Raw genomic sequence first — 17,272 nt, forward strand, 5'->3', positions numbered from 1 at the left:
AATACGTTTAATGGCGCTTATACCAGAAGCAATCTTTTTAGAAAGCTCGTTGATATGACACTCCCAAGTAAGATTTTCGTCAATATGTACACTTATGGATTTTCCAGTCGAGACTTGCTTTATCGGAAACTGGTTGATTGTTGGCAATGGGATTTGCTGTAAAATGTAATAGCCTCAGTATGTATTGTCAGAGGATAGTTTTTGTACGAGTCAATATTCTGGTCTTGCCGTCCCGTTCGGGACTGCGAATGGTGATAAATGCTCCATTTATGACTGACTGACCCACTGGTCGATTGAACGACCGACCCGACCGACCGACCCACAGACTGATTGACTGTGTGCTCAAATGACATTCCTATTGCACTGGTTCGTTATATCACACCACAGGACTGTATTTTAAACTCAACGCTAGATGGTTATCACTCGACTATCGAAACTCAACTCGCTCAAAAAAGAAAAACCTCACTTGTACTTATGACGTCATGCAAGAGCCGAAGGCACACCCCCGCCCCCAGTCGAGACACTATGTCGAGACGATTACAGAAATAAATCTAAACTTCCACCTCTTCTAATAAACAAAGTTTTGTTATTGGTCTTCTGAATTTTTTACTTCGAGTTCCAACAATAACTTCACGGACTCTTCCATCTTGTTCAGGATGAGTAGACACAATGAATATGAATCTTTTCAATGCCATAATGAAATTATCTGTTGAAAGATCATCCACCAACTCAAGATGGCAAGCTCTTGCACTCATGCAAACAAACAAACAGCCATAAACTTTCACGTCACTACGCTGCTCCTTAACTATCATTGGTCCAAAAAAGTAAACTCCAGTGTTCCTGAATACCACCCCTACTTCAAGTCTACATTCAGGTAGGTTTCCCATTTTCTGCTCGAGGCGCTTCACTGTCTGGCGGTAACAATAACTGCCCTTTAACTTTGCACTTCGGACAGCCTGTCGATCATGAATGATCCAATACTCTTGTCTAATTTGATTCAACAGGTTCTCTGTCGGCGGATGGTAATAAGAACGATTCATTTCATCAATGATTTGCTGTGCAAGCTCATGACGTGAGAAAAATAATCTTGGGATGTCGTGTACGGTATGGTATGGCCTGGGCTTTCTGTGGCATTTCACCTACAACCAAATATCCATCTTCCAATCTCGGGTCAAGGGACTTGAATCTGCTCCGTTTATGGATCTCTCGACCCTTCTTTAAGAGTTGCACCTCCTCATCAAACGATTCAGCTTGTGCCCCCTTCACTATGTCATTCTGAGCAGATCTCAACTCCGGTACTGTAAGCGGTCCTGTCAGACGCTCTTCCTTCTTTGTTTGCGTGTTGTTTAAAAACCTTTTCACGTATGCATCTTCTCATTTTCGCCAGTGATGAATATCTCTTCCAGCCCAACAAGAATTCACACTGGTATGGTCGTCCAAATGTTTCAATATTCGCTAAATTCTATTCGCTGTCGCAAAACCGCATTCGCTCTCGCAAAAACTCATTCGCTGTTGCAAATGTTCCTTCGCTAGTACTGAATTAACTTAATTTGCATTTGCTAAAATGAAAACATAATATTCGCTGACATTCAACAGTATTCGTCATTACTACATCAACTTCGCTGTTGCAAAATATTGTTAGAAACCTCCAAGGCCGACCCTCACGCAATTCGTTTCCAGGCCGTCTTGCTGTTCGTACGTGTTTTGTCATTGTCTGCGCGCAGTGAAGCGGTTCATTTTTAGCGACAGCGAATGAAATTTAGCGACAGCGAATGACATTTAGCGATATCGAATGCAAATTTAGCGATAGCGAATGAGTCTTAGCGACAGCGAATGAGTCTTAGCGACAGCGAATGAGTTTTAGCGACAGCGAATGAGTTTTAGCGACAGCGAATAGAATTTAGCGAATATTGAAACATTTGGACGACCATACACTGGTGCAATATTCCAACCCATCTTGATTTTCTTTCACTCTCTTCAACTTCTTTTTGAGGTACCTCAATCTTACTCTCTGGCCAAACATTAACTGGCATATATGGAAACTCAGGTCCACGATAGTAGCGGTGACTCATGTTGAACTGAGAAGGGCGTAGTCTTCGTGTGCTGTCATCAGCAGGGTTGCACTCTGTTGAAACACATCTCCAGTAAACTGTGCCCGTCCCCAGTGTGGACTCCAGCGCACTCATAATTCTGTGAATATCAGACACCCAGTTGCCCACGAACGCTTTGTAATCGGAACTGGTCTGGCCTATCCAATGTAGAAGTGTAGTAAAATCATTCCAGAAGGTTATCGTCTCTATCTTTATCGTTAACTCCGGCGTTAGAGTCTGAGCTAGGCGTGCTGCTAAGAGCGCTCCCATGAGCTCGATCCTGCAGATCGACTGAATCTTCAGGGGTGCAACTTGTCCTTTCCCAGCTACCAATCTGTATTCCACGGTGGTATCCTCAAACTCTCGCCTCAAATAGGCGCATGCACCATACGCATCCTGACTAGAATCACAAGACACGTGTAAAGAGGTTTCTCTCATAGATTTCATTTGACCAAGGAAGGCTATGGGAATCTTGATCTCATCAAGTGATGCTGCTTCACTGTACCATTCACGCCATTCTGGAAGATCAGCTTCCCTCAAGTCGTCATCCCAGCTGTACTTCATGTGATTTAAATTCTGCAATATGATCTGACTTCTAATTGTAAAAGGGAGCACAAGCCCTCGAGGATCCCAAACTGAGAACGCTCGGCCAAGTATTTTTCTCCTCGTAGTGCTAGCATCTCCACTTAACCCAGTAAACTTCAACATATCTTCCTCAGCATCCCATATGATACCTAAAGCTCTGTCTGTCGGCTGCTTATTCTCGCTCAAATCAGGGAATCGTGGAAATCTGTCCTGCTCTGGAGTAGTTTGCAAGACTTCTGCGTTATTTGTCATCCACTTATGAAGGCTATCAACAAGATTTGTAACACCTGGCAAGCGTTTAATGAGGATATCGCGTCAGTAACATTTATCCTAAAGAAAAACCTGTATCCATCTAGACTAATAGAAAGAATCATTAACTGCAGTGTCACTCAGCATGAAACAGGCAACTCTGTAAGATCAACTGGTGAACAAGCGCCCAATACATTTTATTATAGGTCATTTTTCTAGCATTGCCCAAAAGCGCATTCGTCGATTTTCACATTTCTATTGTAATGATGCAAACATTGTGTTAGCGTTTTCTTCCTTTAAAGTAGATAGCCTCTTTAGTGTGAAAGACCCCATCCCCAATGGATCATGTGTAGTTTATAAATTTTCGTGTGCAGGCTGTGCAGCTCGCTATGTCGGTGAGACCACCCGACATTTCAACACACGTGTAAGGGAACACTTGGAAAGGGACAGGGCCTCACACATTTTCAAGCATCTGGAGAGCTCGTTAGCATGTCGCTCTGCATGCTCCCGTGACAATTTTACAACAACACAACAACAGAGACTTGATTTTAACAATAGTGAAAAAGGCCTTTGTAGCCCGCAGTTAGCAGAGCTATTCTAGGCGGGCTACTAAAAGTGACACTGTATAATTAATAAGCTCACACACACACACACACATTATATAAATAAATAAACAAGTAAATAAAAATAAATAATAAATAATAGAAATAATTGTTATAACTAATCCTGATACATATAAATTGCGTTAGCCTGAGAGGAAAATAAGGGAAAAGACTCTTAACGGGTCGAAAAGGAAGGTGATCAGTTAACATACAAACAAAAAACATCGATCAGGCATCTTCGCGATTTGCTCTTAAAATCAAAGAGGCGTTGCACATATTTTTGGACAAACCAACACAACGCACAGGTCAAACATGTTAATTTAAAACTTTCGGTTTAATTTTGAATTACTATTGTCATAGTCTTACTTACTGCTATTATTATTGTAATTTCTCAAGTATTTATATTTCAATGGAATTTATTGTTCATTTCACACTGAAGATGGCAGAGGCAACTGCCGAAACATGTCTGTAAAGCTGAGGAGTGCGGTATTTTTCCATGTAGAAATGCTTGTAAACGGCTTTCACACCCAAGGGAAAATCTCCTCCATTCTCATCTGCATTGTTCCTAATTTGTTAGTTCGCCCTGGATGGCGATGAAACTTCTCCAAACACTGTTCTTTCAAACTGGTACACGCTCGGTTCCTCTTCTCCTGATTCTCTCCATAAGAACCTCATCGACGGTTTATCACAATCTGGTAGGGGAAGCATATGGTAGATCTCCTTCACATCCGCAGCCATGGCAATTCTACCCTCACAGAATCTGAACACAATTCCAAACAAGAAGGACAAAAGGTTTGGCCCTGTGAAAATCTTATCGTTCAGACTGTGGCCCATAAATTTCGCTGATGCGTCGTACACTCTTCTAAGACGATCGGGTTGCTTGGGGTTGATGACATACCGATGTGGTAAGTACCAAATCACTTTGCTTTCGCTTTGTACCTCAGCTTCGCTAAGTTTCTTCACGTAGCCCTTCTCAACATCATCCCTGATGGACTCTGCTTATTTCTGCTTCATCTCTGGGTTATTCTCAAATTTCTTCTCCAAGGACTTTAGCTGTCGCTCAGCCATATCATAGTTGTTCGGTAGAGTTGGATGCTCCTCTCTCCACAACAGTACAGACACGTATGCATCTTCTCCTTCAATCTTCACTGTTGTCCGCACCATGAGAGCAAGTGCTCGCTTGTCCTCGATTGAACGGGTTGGATTTGCTACCATCACCACTCCCAAGGTTTCAATTTCTGACTGAGCAACGGCCAGCCGTCTTTAATCTTCATCCTCATCCTCATCCACTTTTAATGCATTGTAAGACGATGACACTTTCTGGTCACCTGGCAACCAGTTTGTAACTGCCAAGCCAAGTGGGGTCTGAGCACCATAGGGTACTCTATCGTCGCCTGAATACTCTCAGGGCTTCACAGTTCGTTTAGGTAGAATTAGGTTTGAGTTGTTAGTTCCAATTATAAGATGCACTGGGCCCAAATCGGTGTCATCAATATCCACGTCCTTCAGGTGGCGATACTGGTACTTGATTGTTGATCACTTCATCCTCTGATCGGGACCAGTCAGGTTTGGCACTGTCTTCACGTCTCGTAATTGGTACCTGACTTCCTCTTCTCCAACTCGAGCAACATGACACTTCTTGATATGCGGAGAAGTGAATACTTTCCGAGAATTGACGCCCGGAATTCCAAGATCTATCTCATTGCCTTTGAGTCCCAATGTCACCTCCAAGCTCTCATCCATAAGGGTAGTATTACAACCGAGTCACGCAGGGCCATTACCCGCTGTTCACCATTATCCCCAAACACAACCACCGGTAATACCTCAACTAAAGCACAACCACCAGCATCACAACCTGAGCAAACAGATTGACCATACTGCTGATGCACCTCTTGCATCTCGCTTAAAGTAATCTCACTGTCCTGAGGAGTAGTCACTGCAGATGTCGCACTGTCTGACATTCTCACTGATTCTTGTTTTGCTCTTCTGCGTTCAAGTCAACCTCATGAAGAAACGTGTGGTGACGCATTGCACAACCCTCAACCTTGCATCTGTCTCTTCTACGACATTTGCTCAGACGATGGCCTGGGATTGCCGTTAAATCTCGGTACGCTCGGCTTCACAATTGTTGCAAATGCTGGTAGAACATTCTCAAACAACTGATCAAAGGTCTCCATTGAGAAGGGTGGGTATCCTGTGGTATGGTTTTCACACGCTGGTAATTTTGTTCACAGCTCAACTTTATCCTGCCGTGTTAATTCCCTTGGATTTGTCAAATGTAAATTCGAAGCAATTTGTTCGCCATCTTCAGTATTCTGAGAGAGCGGAATTCACGCCTAAGCGAGAGACTCGATCATTTACACTATCAAATGGTAACTTACAAAGTTCTTCATCGATGATATTCTCATTGTCTGACCCGCAATCCTTTTTGGGAAGAGCTTCCTACGTACTGTGGCACGTCGCTCTGCTTCGGCGCGAATTAGTTTGATTTCCTACTCACGTTTTTCCTCGGATATTTTTAGCTCAAGCGCGAGCTTCTCAGCTTGTAATTTCTTTCTCAAAATTGTACTATTACTTGACTTGGATGATGCCATAGTCTCTTTGGATGTAAATAACAGTGGTGTTTGTCCTCTCCGTTCGTCTTCGCAACTCATTTTCGACGAATTTCCCACGGGTTAAATACAGAAGATGAAGGTTGTCGTTGTTGACACTTCGCGTACAATTACTGTAAACACGTTTCGCTGTCTTCACTATACTCACAAGTCTCGCCGTATTTCCAAAAGAATTAACTCCACATCCGGCTCGAAGGGACTAAATATGTGCTCAAATGACATTCTTATTGCACTGGTTCGTTATATCACACCACAGGACTGTATTATAAACTCAACGCTAGATGGTTATCACTCGACTAACGAAACTCAACTCGCTCAAAAAAGAAAAACGTCACGTGTTCTTATGACGTCATGCAAGAGCGGAAGGCACAGACTGAGTCAAACTGACCGACGGAACGCTCGACTGACAAAAGACTGAACAAACAAAAGCCTGTATTTTCCAACTTTATGTAAAGCATCCTAGGAATGAGATATGGCGTAAATCACAGATCTACGAAAAATAATATTAAATATTGTTTTATAATTAGCTCTTATTAACCGAAAATCTTGACAGAGGTCGTGAGTACAGACCGAACGCAGTGAGGTCTGCACAGACGACCGTGGTTAATAAGATTTCTATTATACGGCAAACAAGAACAATTTAATTCGTTTAATGTGACTGTTTTGTACTAACCGACATTTTGCTCTCGAACGGCGATGAGTGGTGATGAGCTGAACTTATTTCTGCCAAAGTTTGTTCGTCCTCCTTACCTTTTTTTTTTCTCATCACGCTTTTTGGCTCTTCCATAATATAAATAAATATTGGTAGAAGAAATACTCAATATTTTTGCATTTTAGTTTGCATTTTTTTACAGCAAAACATTACCCGTCTAGATAATGGTTTAGATGGGAAAATGTAGACCGCGGTCAATATCGATTTCAGCCAATCAAATTCGTGAATTTGGTTATTCCCAGTCCTTGTGAGAGCCATACAATAATGCATGATTAGTATATACTAAAACAATGGACAGCGTTGATCTCGCTCGCTGATTGGCTACTCAACTCCGGATATCCTTTGCTATTCCCCTCCGAGCAATTTGCGCGGAATTTGCGCCCAAAAATGTTGTAATCTTTGCGGGAATAAATGAGTTAAAATCATTTTTTGCTCTAAATTATCTCACTGTTTTAGCATATACTAAAAAAATATTCACCTCAATGTCGGTGGCTGGTGGTGAATATCCACCACTAGCCACCGACACTGAGGTGAATAGTTACTAAATAGAGATGGATATCAGGTTTTTATGACAAGGTTGGGTTTGCGTTTCTGTTGTTGTGATGTCCAGCAACCTTTCTATACAGTATCTCTGTCGAACACGTGAATTTTCATCTAAAAGAGATACAATCAAAGACATTAAAAGCGAGCAAACGATCTTACCTTGAGGGCCGGGTGGGTGCGCCGTGGGCGGAGTGCTGACTACAATAAACAAAAAAGCAGAGTTAACGTTACTAGACATGACGACTGCAGACCACAAGCATTTCCATAAACTTTACTAATGCCACCTTAAGAAACAACTGCTTAAACTTTTGTTTCGTTTGTGCCATTGACAAACCACACATCACAAATTGAAGACAAAATTAAAACGATTTTTGACGACTGCTTTTTGCCCTTATTTACGTACAGCGTGTTACGCACCAAGAAAATTGGTAGCCATAAGTAATTATTTCTACTAATTTTAAAGTTTTTTTCTTCGATGATGTGAAAGACCGAAACAACAAGAGACCCATTATATTATTTTATTCGGCGAGGAATTACTCGCATGCATACTTACATTTGGCATAAATCAAGGTAACTGCTAAGGACAAAAATTACGTTTATTTTACTTTTGGTGTGTACCATCCATCATTTGCCAACCATCAATAAGACTTACTTTGTACGTTCATAACATCAGCAAAGATATTGTATTGCAATGGATGCATTGGTCACCCTAAGTATAGTATATTTAATTCTAGTGAAGTATTGTTTTTCCTTGTTCTATCAAATATGATGAGGATAACGTCCAATTAAGACCAAGGTGCACACCCATCGCGTCCTCTTGCTGGTAAATATAATTTGAAACACGATTTACTACATTTGGCTCCTTGGCTCAAAATATAGTCAACCCTCACTTTGGGAAAATCCAGCTATTACGGACATTGGCTTTTACGGACAAAATCGAGATCCCTGGCGAACGCTATAGACTTTTGACTGGAAATGGCTCCTGCTATTACGGACTCTCGCTATTACGGAATTACGGACACTTTCGTGGTACCAAACAGACAATTTTATTGCTTGACTCTCGATAAGGCGGACATCATCTCATACAACATGGCTACGAAAAACTTCAGTCTGTTGTTTTCGATGATTAGGTCAACACACGACTACCCTGGATTTTTTTTACGGCCAGGATGCGAGCAAGAAAATCAAAACGAAAAAAAAAGAAACCTCTAATCAAACGAACCACCAAAATTTACGAGATCTTGATCAGCTAAATTACGCGAGCGTTCAAAAACCAGTTTGGAGGAATTTAAACAAATTCGTTTGAGGAAAACAAGTACGGCGTACATTAATTGGTAGCGTATCTGACATGGGTTCCTGAGTTCTTTCAGAAATGCCGTCCAACAAGCCTAATTTGCGAATTTCCATCCTCAGACATCTCAAACTTGTTCAGGAAGAAGTTCTTTAGAAATTTATTGAAAGAAGGGACGTGTTTTGTGTCCTTCCAACCGGTTGCGTAAGTCGTTGATTTTTCAGATGCTACTGAAACGACAAAGGTTTGATTTCCCCAAGAAGCCCCTTTTGTTGGGAAATTTTAATTGAAGACAAAGAGGAAATCCTCTTCCGATGTCTGCAGAAGTTTTTTCGGGGTTTTCGAAGACCCTGACTTTACAAGCGTAATCTAGGCATAGCCCATGTTAACGGCAACCCACTATTACGGGCTCGCGCTAATATATAAATTTAGCCAAGCCTTAAAGCGGAGCTTCCGGGTAATTTATTATTACAATAAGTTAACCTGGCTTGAGCCTGCGATCCAATCGAAACCCAGTACCTGGTCAGTGGTCAAATTTTCAAAAAGGCTGGCCTCGTTGACCTACAAACTTGAACCCGTGATATGGTCACGTGATACTGTTTAGCGCATCCCTTGTTTCGACAGGTGTCAATTTACCTTGACATAGATGTCCAATATCAAAGATGTACGCTGTCAATCTCGTACCCAGAGTCGTCGGGCTTTTTGGTCAGCGGGTGAGCGCCCGGAGAGACTCTGGGATAATGAACTCCATTTTCCCAGAAAACGTAGGTTCCGATCTTATTGCGCATGCTTGAGTTTAAAAGGAAACAGAAAAGAAAAAACAGTAAACAGTAGAAATAACGGGTTGAAAGTGTTCGAGAAACAAAAATTTTAGCAGTACACACCATAAAAGAAACTGGAGAAATGATCATTGGATTGATGTAAGAGCCAGTGAAGATGAAACTTCTGACGCTTTCGGCAAGTGTGTTTTTAGTGTTTCAGCGTGCATTCCATCGTGCAAACAATACGATCAACAAATTTTTGTGGAAATGATTTTATGTTTCCGTAATTCTGAATGGCTTCGACAAGACCCTCTTCCACAGATTTCTCCCCAAAGTGACTGATGAAACGTTTTCCCGCGGTACTTTTGCAACAGCAATAGTAATCAGTTTTTAGCAGCGTGAGAAAATTCCCGTGCGGTATTAGACAAATTCAAATCCCGTCGTTTTATTATTTTTGTGATTTATATATTTCTGAGGTAGAAGAAACAAACAACACTGAAACGCAGTTTTAGATTTTGAATCTCCCTCCAAATTCTGGGGTTTCCGAATTACTTACCGACCTCCTGTCGGACTGCCATTGTTACGCAAGCGGCCAATCAAAAAAATAGTTGAAGTCCATTATCCCAGAGTCTCTCCGGGCGCTCACCCGCTGACCAAAAAGCCCGAGGAGTCTGCTAATCTCTAAACTTGAGCCCGCGGTATGGTCACGTGATACTGTCACTTTTGCATACACGTACGTATGGTCACCAAAACCAAATTATATTACCAGTAACATGAGAATTTCATTCCAAAGAACTCATTTGTAGAAATCTATGCGCTATATTTTCAAATGTGAAAAAAGCCTATACACTTGTGGAAGTCACATGATAACCAATCAACGATAGCATAAAGGCCATCCCGAGTCAATCAGAATCGTCAACGTTTACATTCAAATAGCTTTTCAGCTTGGGCGGCTTTTTTAGCGACGCCTCCGCCAAATTGTTCCCGCGAAAATGGCAAAGGTGGAGGAAAGCTCTAAATTTCTGTCGGTTTGTTGCTCCCTACACGAGTTTGTACGGTATCAAGAAAACAAGAACACATTAAGCAAAACACAGGGATATGTCTGTCACTCCAAAAAATGTGAGTCGTAGACGATGCTGTTTTGGACTGCTAAGTTGTTTCCAAAACGATTTATACAGACGAGCTGTAAGTTTTGATGGAAGATTCTTAGATATGTTTTTAGCGGATTCCTTTAGGGATTAACCTGTGAAATTCTTTGATTATTTTTAATTTGTTCTTCTCGGAAGGTGTAAGAACAAGAACGAACCAAATTATTTCGCAATCGGGCTATTCTTTTATCTTTAGGCCAGAATCCAAGACAGTCGATCTTGAAGGGAAAAGCTATTTCTTTTATCAAAGCAAAATGATTGCTAAGTGCGAATTATATCGTTTGAGACACCGCAAGATGAAGAGTTCAATTTCTTCGTAGATTGTTGAAAAACGCATTGAATCAAATCAATGAAGAACAAAAAATAATCTCGTTGTGCGTGATATGTGACTGCGACCGTACTAACACTTTTTTTACCGGTAGGTAGCAAGGGAAAAATGGATGCATTCAAAAAGTCTTAAGATCCTTTTTTTAATATTTGCATCTGGTTTTGAAAACATTGGGAGTTGGGCAATCCATGGAACGGAGAATGCACTAACAATCGTCCGATGGCTGGAAGATTACCATGAGGATACACAGGGTCCAATCCCACCCTGCCAAACTTCATTAATGGCAAAATAGCTGCTTGTTTTGCGTTTCATCTGTGTTGCCGTCGGTACACTTACTGACTTGCTCTGGTTCCACACGGGTGAGACATACTTTCATATGGATAGTCAGTATATGGATATTTTATTTTGACAGCAACTAACGCTTCCTTGCACCTTGAAACCCTCCCCCAGACAAGCCTGTCGATTTGTAAATTCACTCGTAACCAGAATGCTAAGCTTTTTATCCCTAGGTTTAGCCTTCACGGAGCATTTGCCTATTATAAGTCAAGTTCACAACATTTAAAAATTGACTCATTTGTGAAGGGAGTTTTTCTTTCTTAAACTAAAACTAGCTGGATGCCCAGAACTCTGTTTGGCCTTTACTCGTGCTCAATATATCGCTGAAAACACGAGCAAGACATCACATGATTTGGGAAGCAAAAAAAACAACGCAAAGGTTGCATCACCCCCACCATAGATAGAATTCTTTCAAACTTACTACCAAAGGAAACCTATCTGTAAATTAAAACACAAAGGCGAATTCAAAGAATTCTCGAGTCTTACTCTCAGGTAAATGAAAACGGGTAAAAAGAGTTTGTTTCGCTCAGAGAAGGGACGTTTAACGCTGACATTTTTAGTTTCCTGATTCGTGTTGTTTTCTTTGATTGCTTGTTAATGCATATCGTACCTGGTCTTGTTATCGGTGGTGGTGTGGTAGACAATGCTGGAATAATAAGCAAAGTTGTTAGTGTTTGATAAACTAAAATGGATGATTATTCCTGTGGGCCTAAAAACATTGAAAAAGCAACAGAACCGATAAAGGCTGTGTCCTTCCTTAAATCAAACAAAACTTCTTAAATAAAGTCTTCTATCATATTCTTTGAGTTTAAGACAGCAAAAGCTAGTTTGATACCCCGAACTTAAGTCACAGACCTCCTTCAATAAATAATTGCAAATCTGTTAATCAGCCGCGAACATCATAAACAAGTCCCGGTTTCCGTTTTTCCACAGACGCAATCTTTGTCTTACATCACCGCCCACAAAATCCTATCAATTAATATGTTTTCAAATACATAAAGCACAAATCATACACACCATTTCTGTTACCACAGTAACGCAAGTAACAAGTTGGAGGCTTTACCAACTGGTACACGAAATAACTACTACAGTTCCGGATCTTGATGTTGCTCTTCCATTTACAGCAGTTGTTATTCCAGTGATAACAAACTTGAGCACTCTGCAGTCCATCCTGGACTGTTGGGTGGGTGTCATTAAGCCATCCTGGAGCATGCGTACCACATCTATTGATGGCAACACATTGCTCTGGAATCTGATCGCCACTGTCCCCTGTCATGCGATACCAGTCATGTGACACAATTTGGTCTGCACCCCGGCGATCACATTTAAGGTTTCTTTGATCCGTGTTACCCACTGCACGATCAGCTTGGTCAAGAGTTGTGTAGTGTGAGCATTCACTGGCCTCACCTAAAAAGACGCAAAATGGGCAATTCAGATCCAGTCCAGTGCAACCTTGAAAATTAGTGTTTACCCTCTAATAAAGATATGCGTAAGACAAAATTTGTATACATCAAATAGATTTGGAACCTAAGTTGTACAAGGTCATGCATGGCATCCGTAGCGTGTGACGTTCCTTAACAAATGCAGTGCCATTCACTTTACAGCGTCCCTATATTGCTGATCCTTTGCAGGACTATGGCTTGAACGTATCTACTCACCGCAATATCGGAGCCAACATGCTGGAGGCTTTTGCAGCTCATAGACGTAAAATGCTCCACAATTTTTCACTTTGATGCTGTTCCTCCATCTACAGGGGTGTCCCGACCAGAAGTAACAAACCGTTCGAGTCACTTCACCATCGGCTACGACAGGGTTGCTACCCTTGATCCAACCTGGGGCATGCGTACCACAGCGGCGGGTGTGTGGTGGTCGTGTGTTTGGTATCTTATCTCCAGCATCACCAGTGAAACGATACCATCCTGGGATGAGATCATACCTATCACACTTTAACGAGCTTTGATCAGTGTTTCCAACGAGACGATCAGAAGAATTGATAGTCCGATAAATGCCACTTGTGCATGGATCAAGCGCTGTGGTGTAATAAACCAATACAATACAATTACAAAATTACTTTCTTTCATATTCCATTGGTTAGCATTAACATAAGAAAAAAACCGGTATCTGTAATTTAAAACATAAAGGCGACTTCCTGGAATTCTCGAGTCTTACTCTCAGGTAAATGAAAACGGGTAAAAAGAGTTTGTTTCGCTCAGAGAAGGGACGTTGAACGCTGACATTTTTAGTTTCCTGATTCGTGTTGTTTTCTTTGATTGCTTGTTAATGCATATCGTACCTGGTCTTGTTATCGGTGGTGGTGTGGTAGACAATGCTGGAATAATAAGCAAAGTTGTTAGTGTTTGATAAACTAAAATGGATGATTATTCCTGTAGGCCTAAAAACATTGAAAAAGCAACACAACCGATAAAGGCTGTGTCCTTCCTTAAATCAAACAAAACTTCTTAAATAAAGTCTTCTATCATATTCTTTGAGTTTAAGACAGCAAAAGCTAGTTTGATACCCCGAACTTAAGTCACAGACCTCCTTCAATAAATAATTGCAAATCTGTTAATCAGCCGCGAACATCATAAACAAGTCCCGGTTTCCGTTTTTCCACAGACGCAATCTTTGTCTTACATCACCGCCCACAAAATCCTATCAATTAATATGTTTTCAAATACATAAAGCACAAATCATACACACCATTTCTGTTACCACAGTAACGCAAGTAACAAGTTGGAGGCTTTACCAACTGGTACACGAAATAACTACTACAGTTCCGGATCTTGATGTTGCTCTTCCATTTACAGCAGTTGTTATTCCAGTGATAACAAACTTGAGCACTCTGCAGTCCATCCTGGACTGTTGGGTGGGTGTCATTAAGCCATCCTGGAGCATGCGTACCACATCTATTGATGGCAACACATTGCTCTGGAATCTGATCGCCACTGTCCCCTGTCATGCGATACCAGTCATGTGACACAATTTGGTCTGCACCCCGGCGATCACATTTAAGGTTTCTTTGATCCGTGTTACCCACTGCACGATCAGCTTGGTCAAGAGTTGTGTAGTGTGAGCATTCACTGGCCTCACCTAAAAAGACGCAAAATGGGCAATTCAGATCCAGTCCAGTGCAACCTTGAAAATTAGTGTTTACCCTCTAATAAAGATATGCGTAAGACAAAATTTGTATACATCAAATAGATTTGGAACCTAAGTTGTACAAGGTCATGCATGGCATCCGTAGCGTGTGACGTTCCTTAACAAATGCAGTGCCATTCACTTTACAGCGTCCCTATATTGCTGATCCTTTGCAGGACTATGGCTTGAACGTATCTACTCACCGCAATATCGGAGCCAACATGCTGGAGGCTTTTGCAGCTCATAGACGTAAAATGCTCCACAATTTTTCACTTTGATGCTGTTCCTCCATCTACAGGGGTGTCCCGACCAGAAGTAACAAACCGTTCGAGTCACTTCACCATCGGCTACGACAGGGTTGCTACCCTTGATCCAACCTGGGGCATGCGTACCACAGCGGCGGGTGTGTGGTGGTCGTGTGTTTGGTATCTTATCTCCAGCATCACCAGTGAAACGATACCATCCTGGGATGAGATCATACCTATCACACTTTAACGAGCTTTGATCAGTGTTTCCAACGAGACGATCAGAAGAATTGATAGTCCGATAAATGCCACTTGTGCATGGATCAAGCGCTGTGGTGTAATAAACCAATACAATACAATTACAAAATTACTTTCTTTCATATTCCATTGGTTAGCATTAACATAAGAAAAAAACCGGTATCTGTAATTTAAAACATAAAGGCGACTTCCTGGAATTCTCGAGTCTTACTCTCAGGTAAATGAAAACGGGTAAAAAGAGTTTGTTTCGCTCAGAGAAGGGACGTTGAACGCTGACATTTTTAGTTTCCTGATTCGTGTTGTTTTCTTTGATTGCTTGTTAATGCATATCGTACCTGGTCTTGTTATCGGTGGTGGTGTGGTAGACAATGCTGGAATAATAAGCAAAGTTGTTAGTGTTTGATAAACTAAAATGGATGATTATTCCTGTAGGCCTAAAAACATTGAAAAAGCAACACAACCGATAAAGGCTGTGTCCTTCCTTAAATCAAACAAAACTTCTTAAATAAAGTCTTCTATCATATTCTTTGAGTTTAAGACAGCAAAAGCTAGTTTGATACCCCGAACTTAAGTCACAGACCTCCTTCAATAAATAATTGCAAATCTGTTAATCAGCCGCGAACATCATAAACAAGTCCCGGTTTCCGTTTTTCCACAGACGCAATCTTTGTCTTACATCACCGCCCACAAAATCCTATCAATTAATATGTTTTCAAATACATAAAGCACAAATCATACACACCATTTCTGTTACCACAGTAACGCAAGTAACAAGTTGGAGGCTTTACCAACTGGTACACGAAATAACTACTACAGTTCCGGATCTTGATGTTGCTCTTCCATTTACAGCAGTTGTTATTCCAGTGATAACAAACTTGAGCACTCTGCAGTCCATCCTGGACTGTTGGGTGGGTGTCATTAAGCCATCCTGGAGCATGCGTACCACATCTATTGATGGCAACACATTGCTCTGGAATCTGATCGCCACTGTCCCCTGTCATGCGATACCAGTCATGTGACACAATTTGGTCTGCACCCCGGCGATCACATTTAAGGTTTCTTTGATCCGTGTTACCCACTGCACGATCAGCTTGGTCAAGAGTTGTGTAGTGTGAGCATTCACTGGCCTCACCTAAAAAGACGCAAAATGGGCAATTCAGATCCAGTCCAGTGCAACCTTGAAAATTAGTGTTTACCCTCTAATAAAGATATGCGTAAGACAAAATTTGTATACATCAAATAGATTTGGAACCTAAGTTGTACAAGGTCATGCATGGCATCCGTAGCGTGTGACGTTCCTTAACAAATGCAGTGCCATTCACTTTACAGCGTCCCTATATTGCTGATCCTTTGCAGGACTATGGCTTGAACGTATCTACTCACCGCAATATCGGAGCCAACATGCTGGAGGCTTTTGCAGCTCATAGACGTAAAATGCTCCACAATTTTTCACTTTGATGCTGTTCCTCCATCTACAGGGGTGTCCCGACCAGAAGTAACAAACCGTTCGAGTCACTTCACCATCGGCTACGACAGGGTTGCTACCCTTGATCCAACCTGGGGCATGCGTACCACAGCGGCGGGTGTGTGGTGGTCGTGTGTTTGGTATCTTATCTCCAGCATCACCAGTGAAACGATACCATCCTGGGATGAGATCATACCTATCACACTTTAACGAGCTTTGATCAGTGTTTCCAACGAGACGATCAGAAGAATTGATAGTCCGATAAATGCCACTTGTGCATGGATCAAGCGCTGTGGTGTAATAAACCAATACAATACAATTACAAAATTACTTTCTTTCATATTCCATTGGTTAGCATTAACATAAGAAAAAAACCGGTATCTGTAATTTAAAACATAAAGGCGACTTCCTGGAATTCTCGAGTCTTACTCTCAGGTAAATGAAAACGGGTAAAAAGAGTTTGTTTCGCTCAGAGAAGGGACGTTGAACGCTGACATTTTTAGTTTCCTGATTCGTGTTGTTTTCTTTGATTGCTTGTTAATGCATATCGTACCTGGTCTTGTTATCGGTGGTGGTGTGGTAGACAATGCTGGAATAATAAGCAAAGTTGTTAGTGTTTGATAAACTAAAATGGATGATTATTCCTGTAGGCCTAAAAACATTGAAAAAGCAACACAACCGATAAAGGCTGTGTCCTTCCTTAAATCAAACAAAACTTCTTAAATAAAGTCTTCTATCATATTCTTTGAGTTTAAGACAGCAAAAGCTAGTTTGATACCCCGAACTTAAGTCACAGACCTCCTTCAATAAATAATTGCAAATCTGTTAATCAGCCGCGAACATCATAAACAAGTCCCGGTTTCCGTTTTTCCACAGACGCAATCTTTGTCTTACATCACCGCCCACAAA

General features: G+C 41.3%; 1 protein-coding gene across 1 annotated transcript in view; it reads right to left on the reverse strand.

The window, feature by feature from the left end:
• The window catches only part of LOC138055946 (uncharacterized), a 124,225-nt gene that overhangs the window by 10,923 nt on the left and 96,030 nt on the right, over positions 1 to 17,272 (reverse strand). Inside the window, exons 23-33 of the mRNA XM_068901806.1 lie at positions 16,917 to 16,952; positions 16,282 to 16,653; positions 15,641 to 16,030; positions 15,234 to 15,269; positions 14,599 to 14,970; positions 13,958 to 14,347; positions 13,551 to 13,586; positions 12,916 to 13,287; positions 12,275 to 12,664; positions 11,868 to 11,903; positions 7,553 to 7,591 (exon numbers count right to left, since the gene is read on the reverse strand). Coding sequence (XP_068757907.1) covers positions 7,553 to 7,591; positions 11,868 to 11,903; positions 12,275 to 12,664; positions 12,916 to 13,287; positions 13,551 to 13,586; positions 13,958 to 14,347; positions 14,599 to 14,970; positions 15,234 to 15,269; positions 15,641 to 16,030; positions 16,282 to 16,653; positions 16,917 to 16,952 — 2,469 coding nt within the window. The remainder of the gene's footprint in view (positions 1 to 7,552; positions 7,592 to 11,867; positions 11,904 to 12,274; positions 12,665 to 12,915; positions 13,288 to 13,550; positions 13,587 to 13,957; positions 14,348 to 14,598; positions 14,971 to 15,233; positions 15,270 to 15,640; positions 16,031 to 16,281; positions 16,654 to 16,916; positions 16,953 to 17,272) is intronic.

Source organism: Montipora capricornis, chromosome 1 (assembly GCF_036669925.1).
Source record: "Montipora capricornis isolate CH-2021 chromosome 1, ASM3666992v2, whole genome shotgun sequence".
NCBI classification, from domain to species: domain Eukaryota; kingdom Metazoa; phylum Cnidaria; class Anthozoa; order Scleractinia; family Acroporidae; genus Montipora; species Montipora capricornis.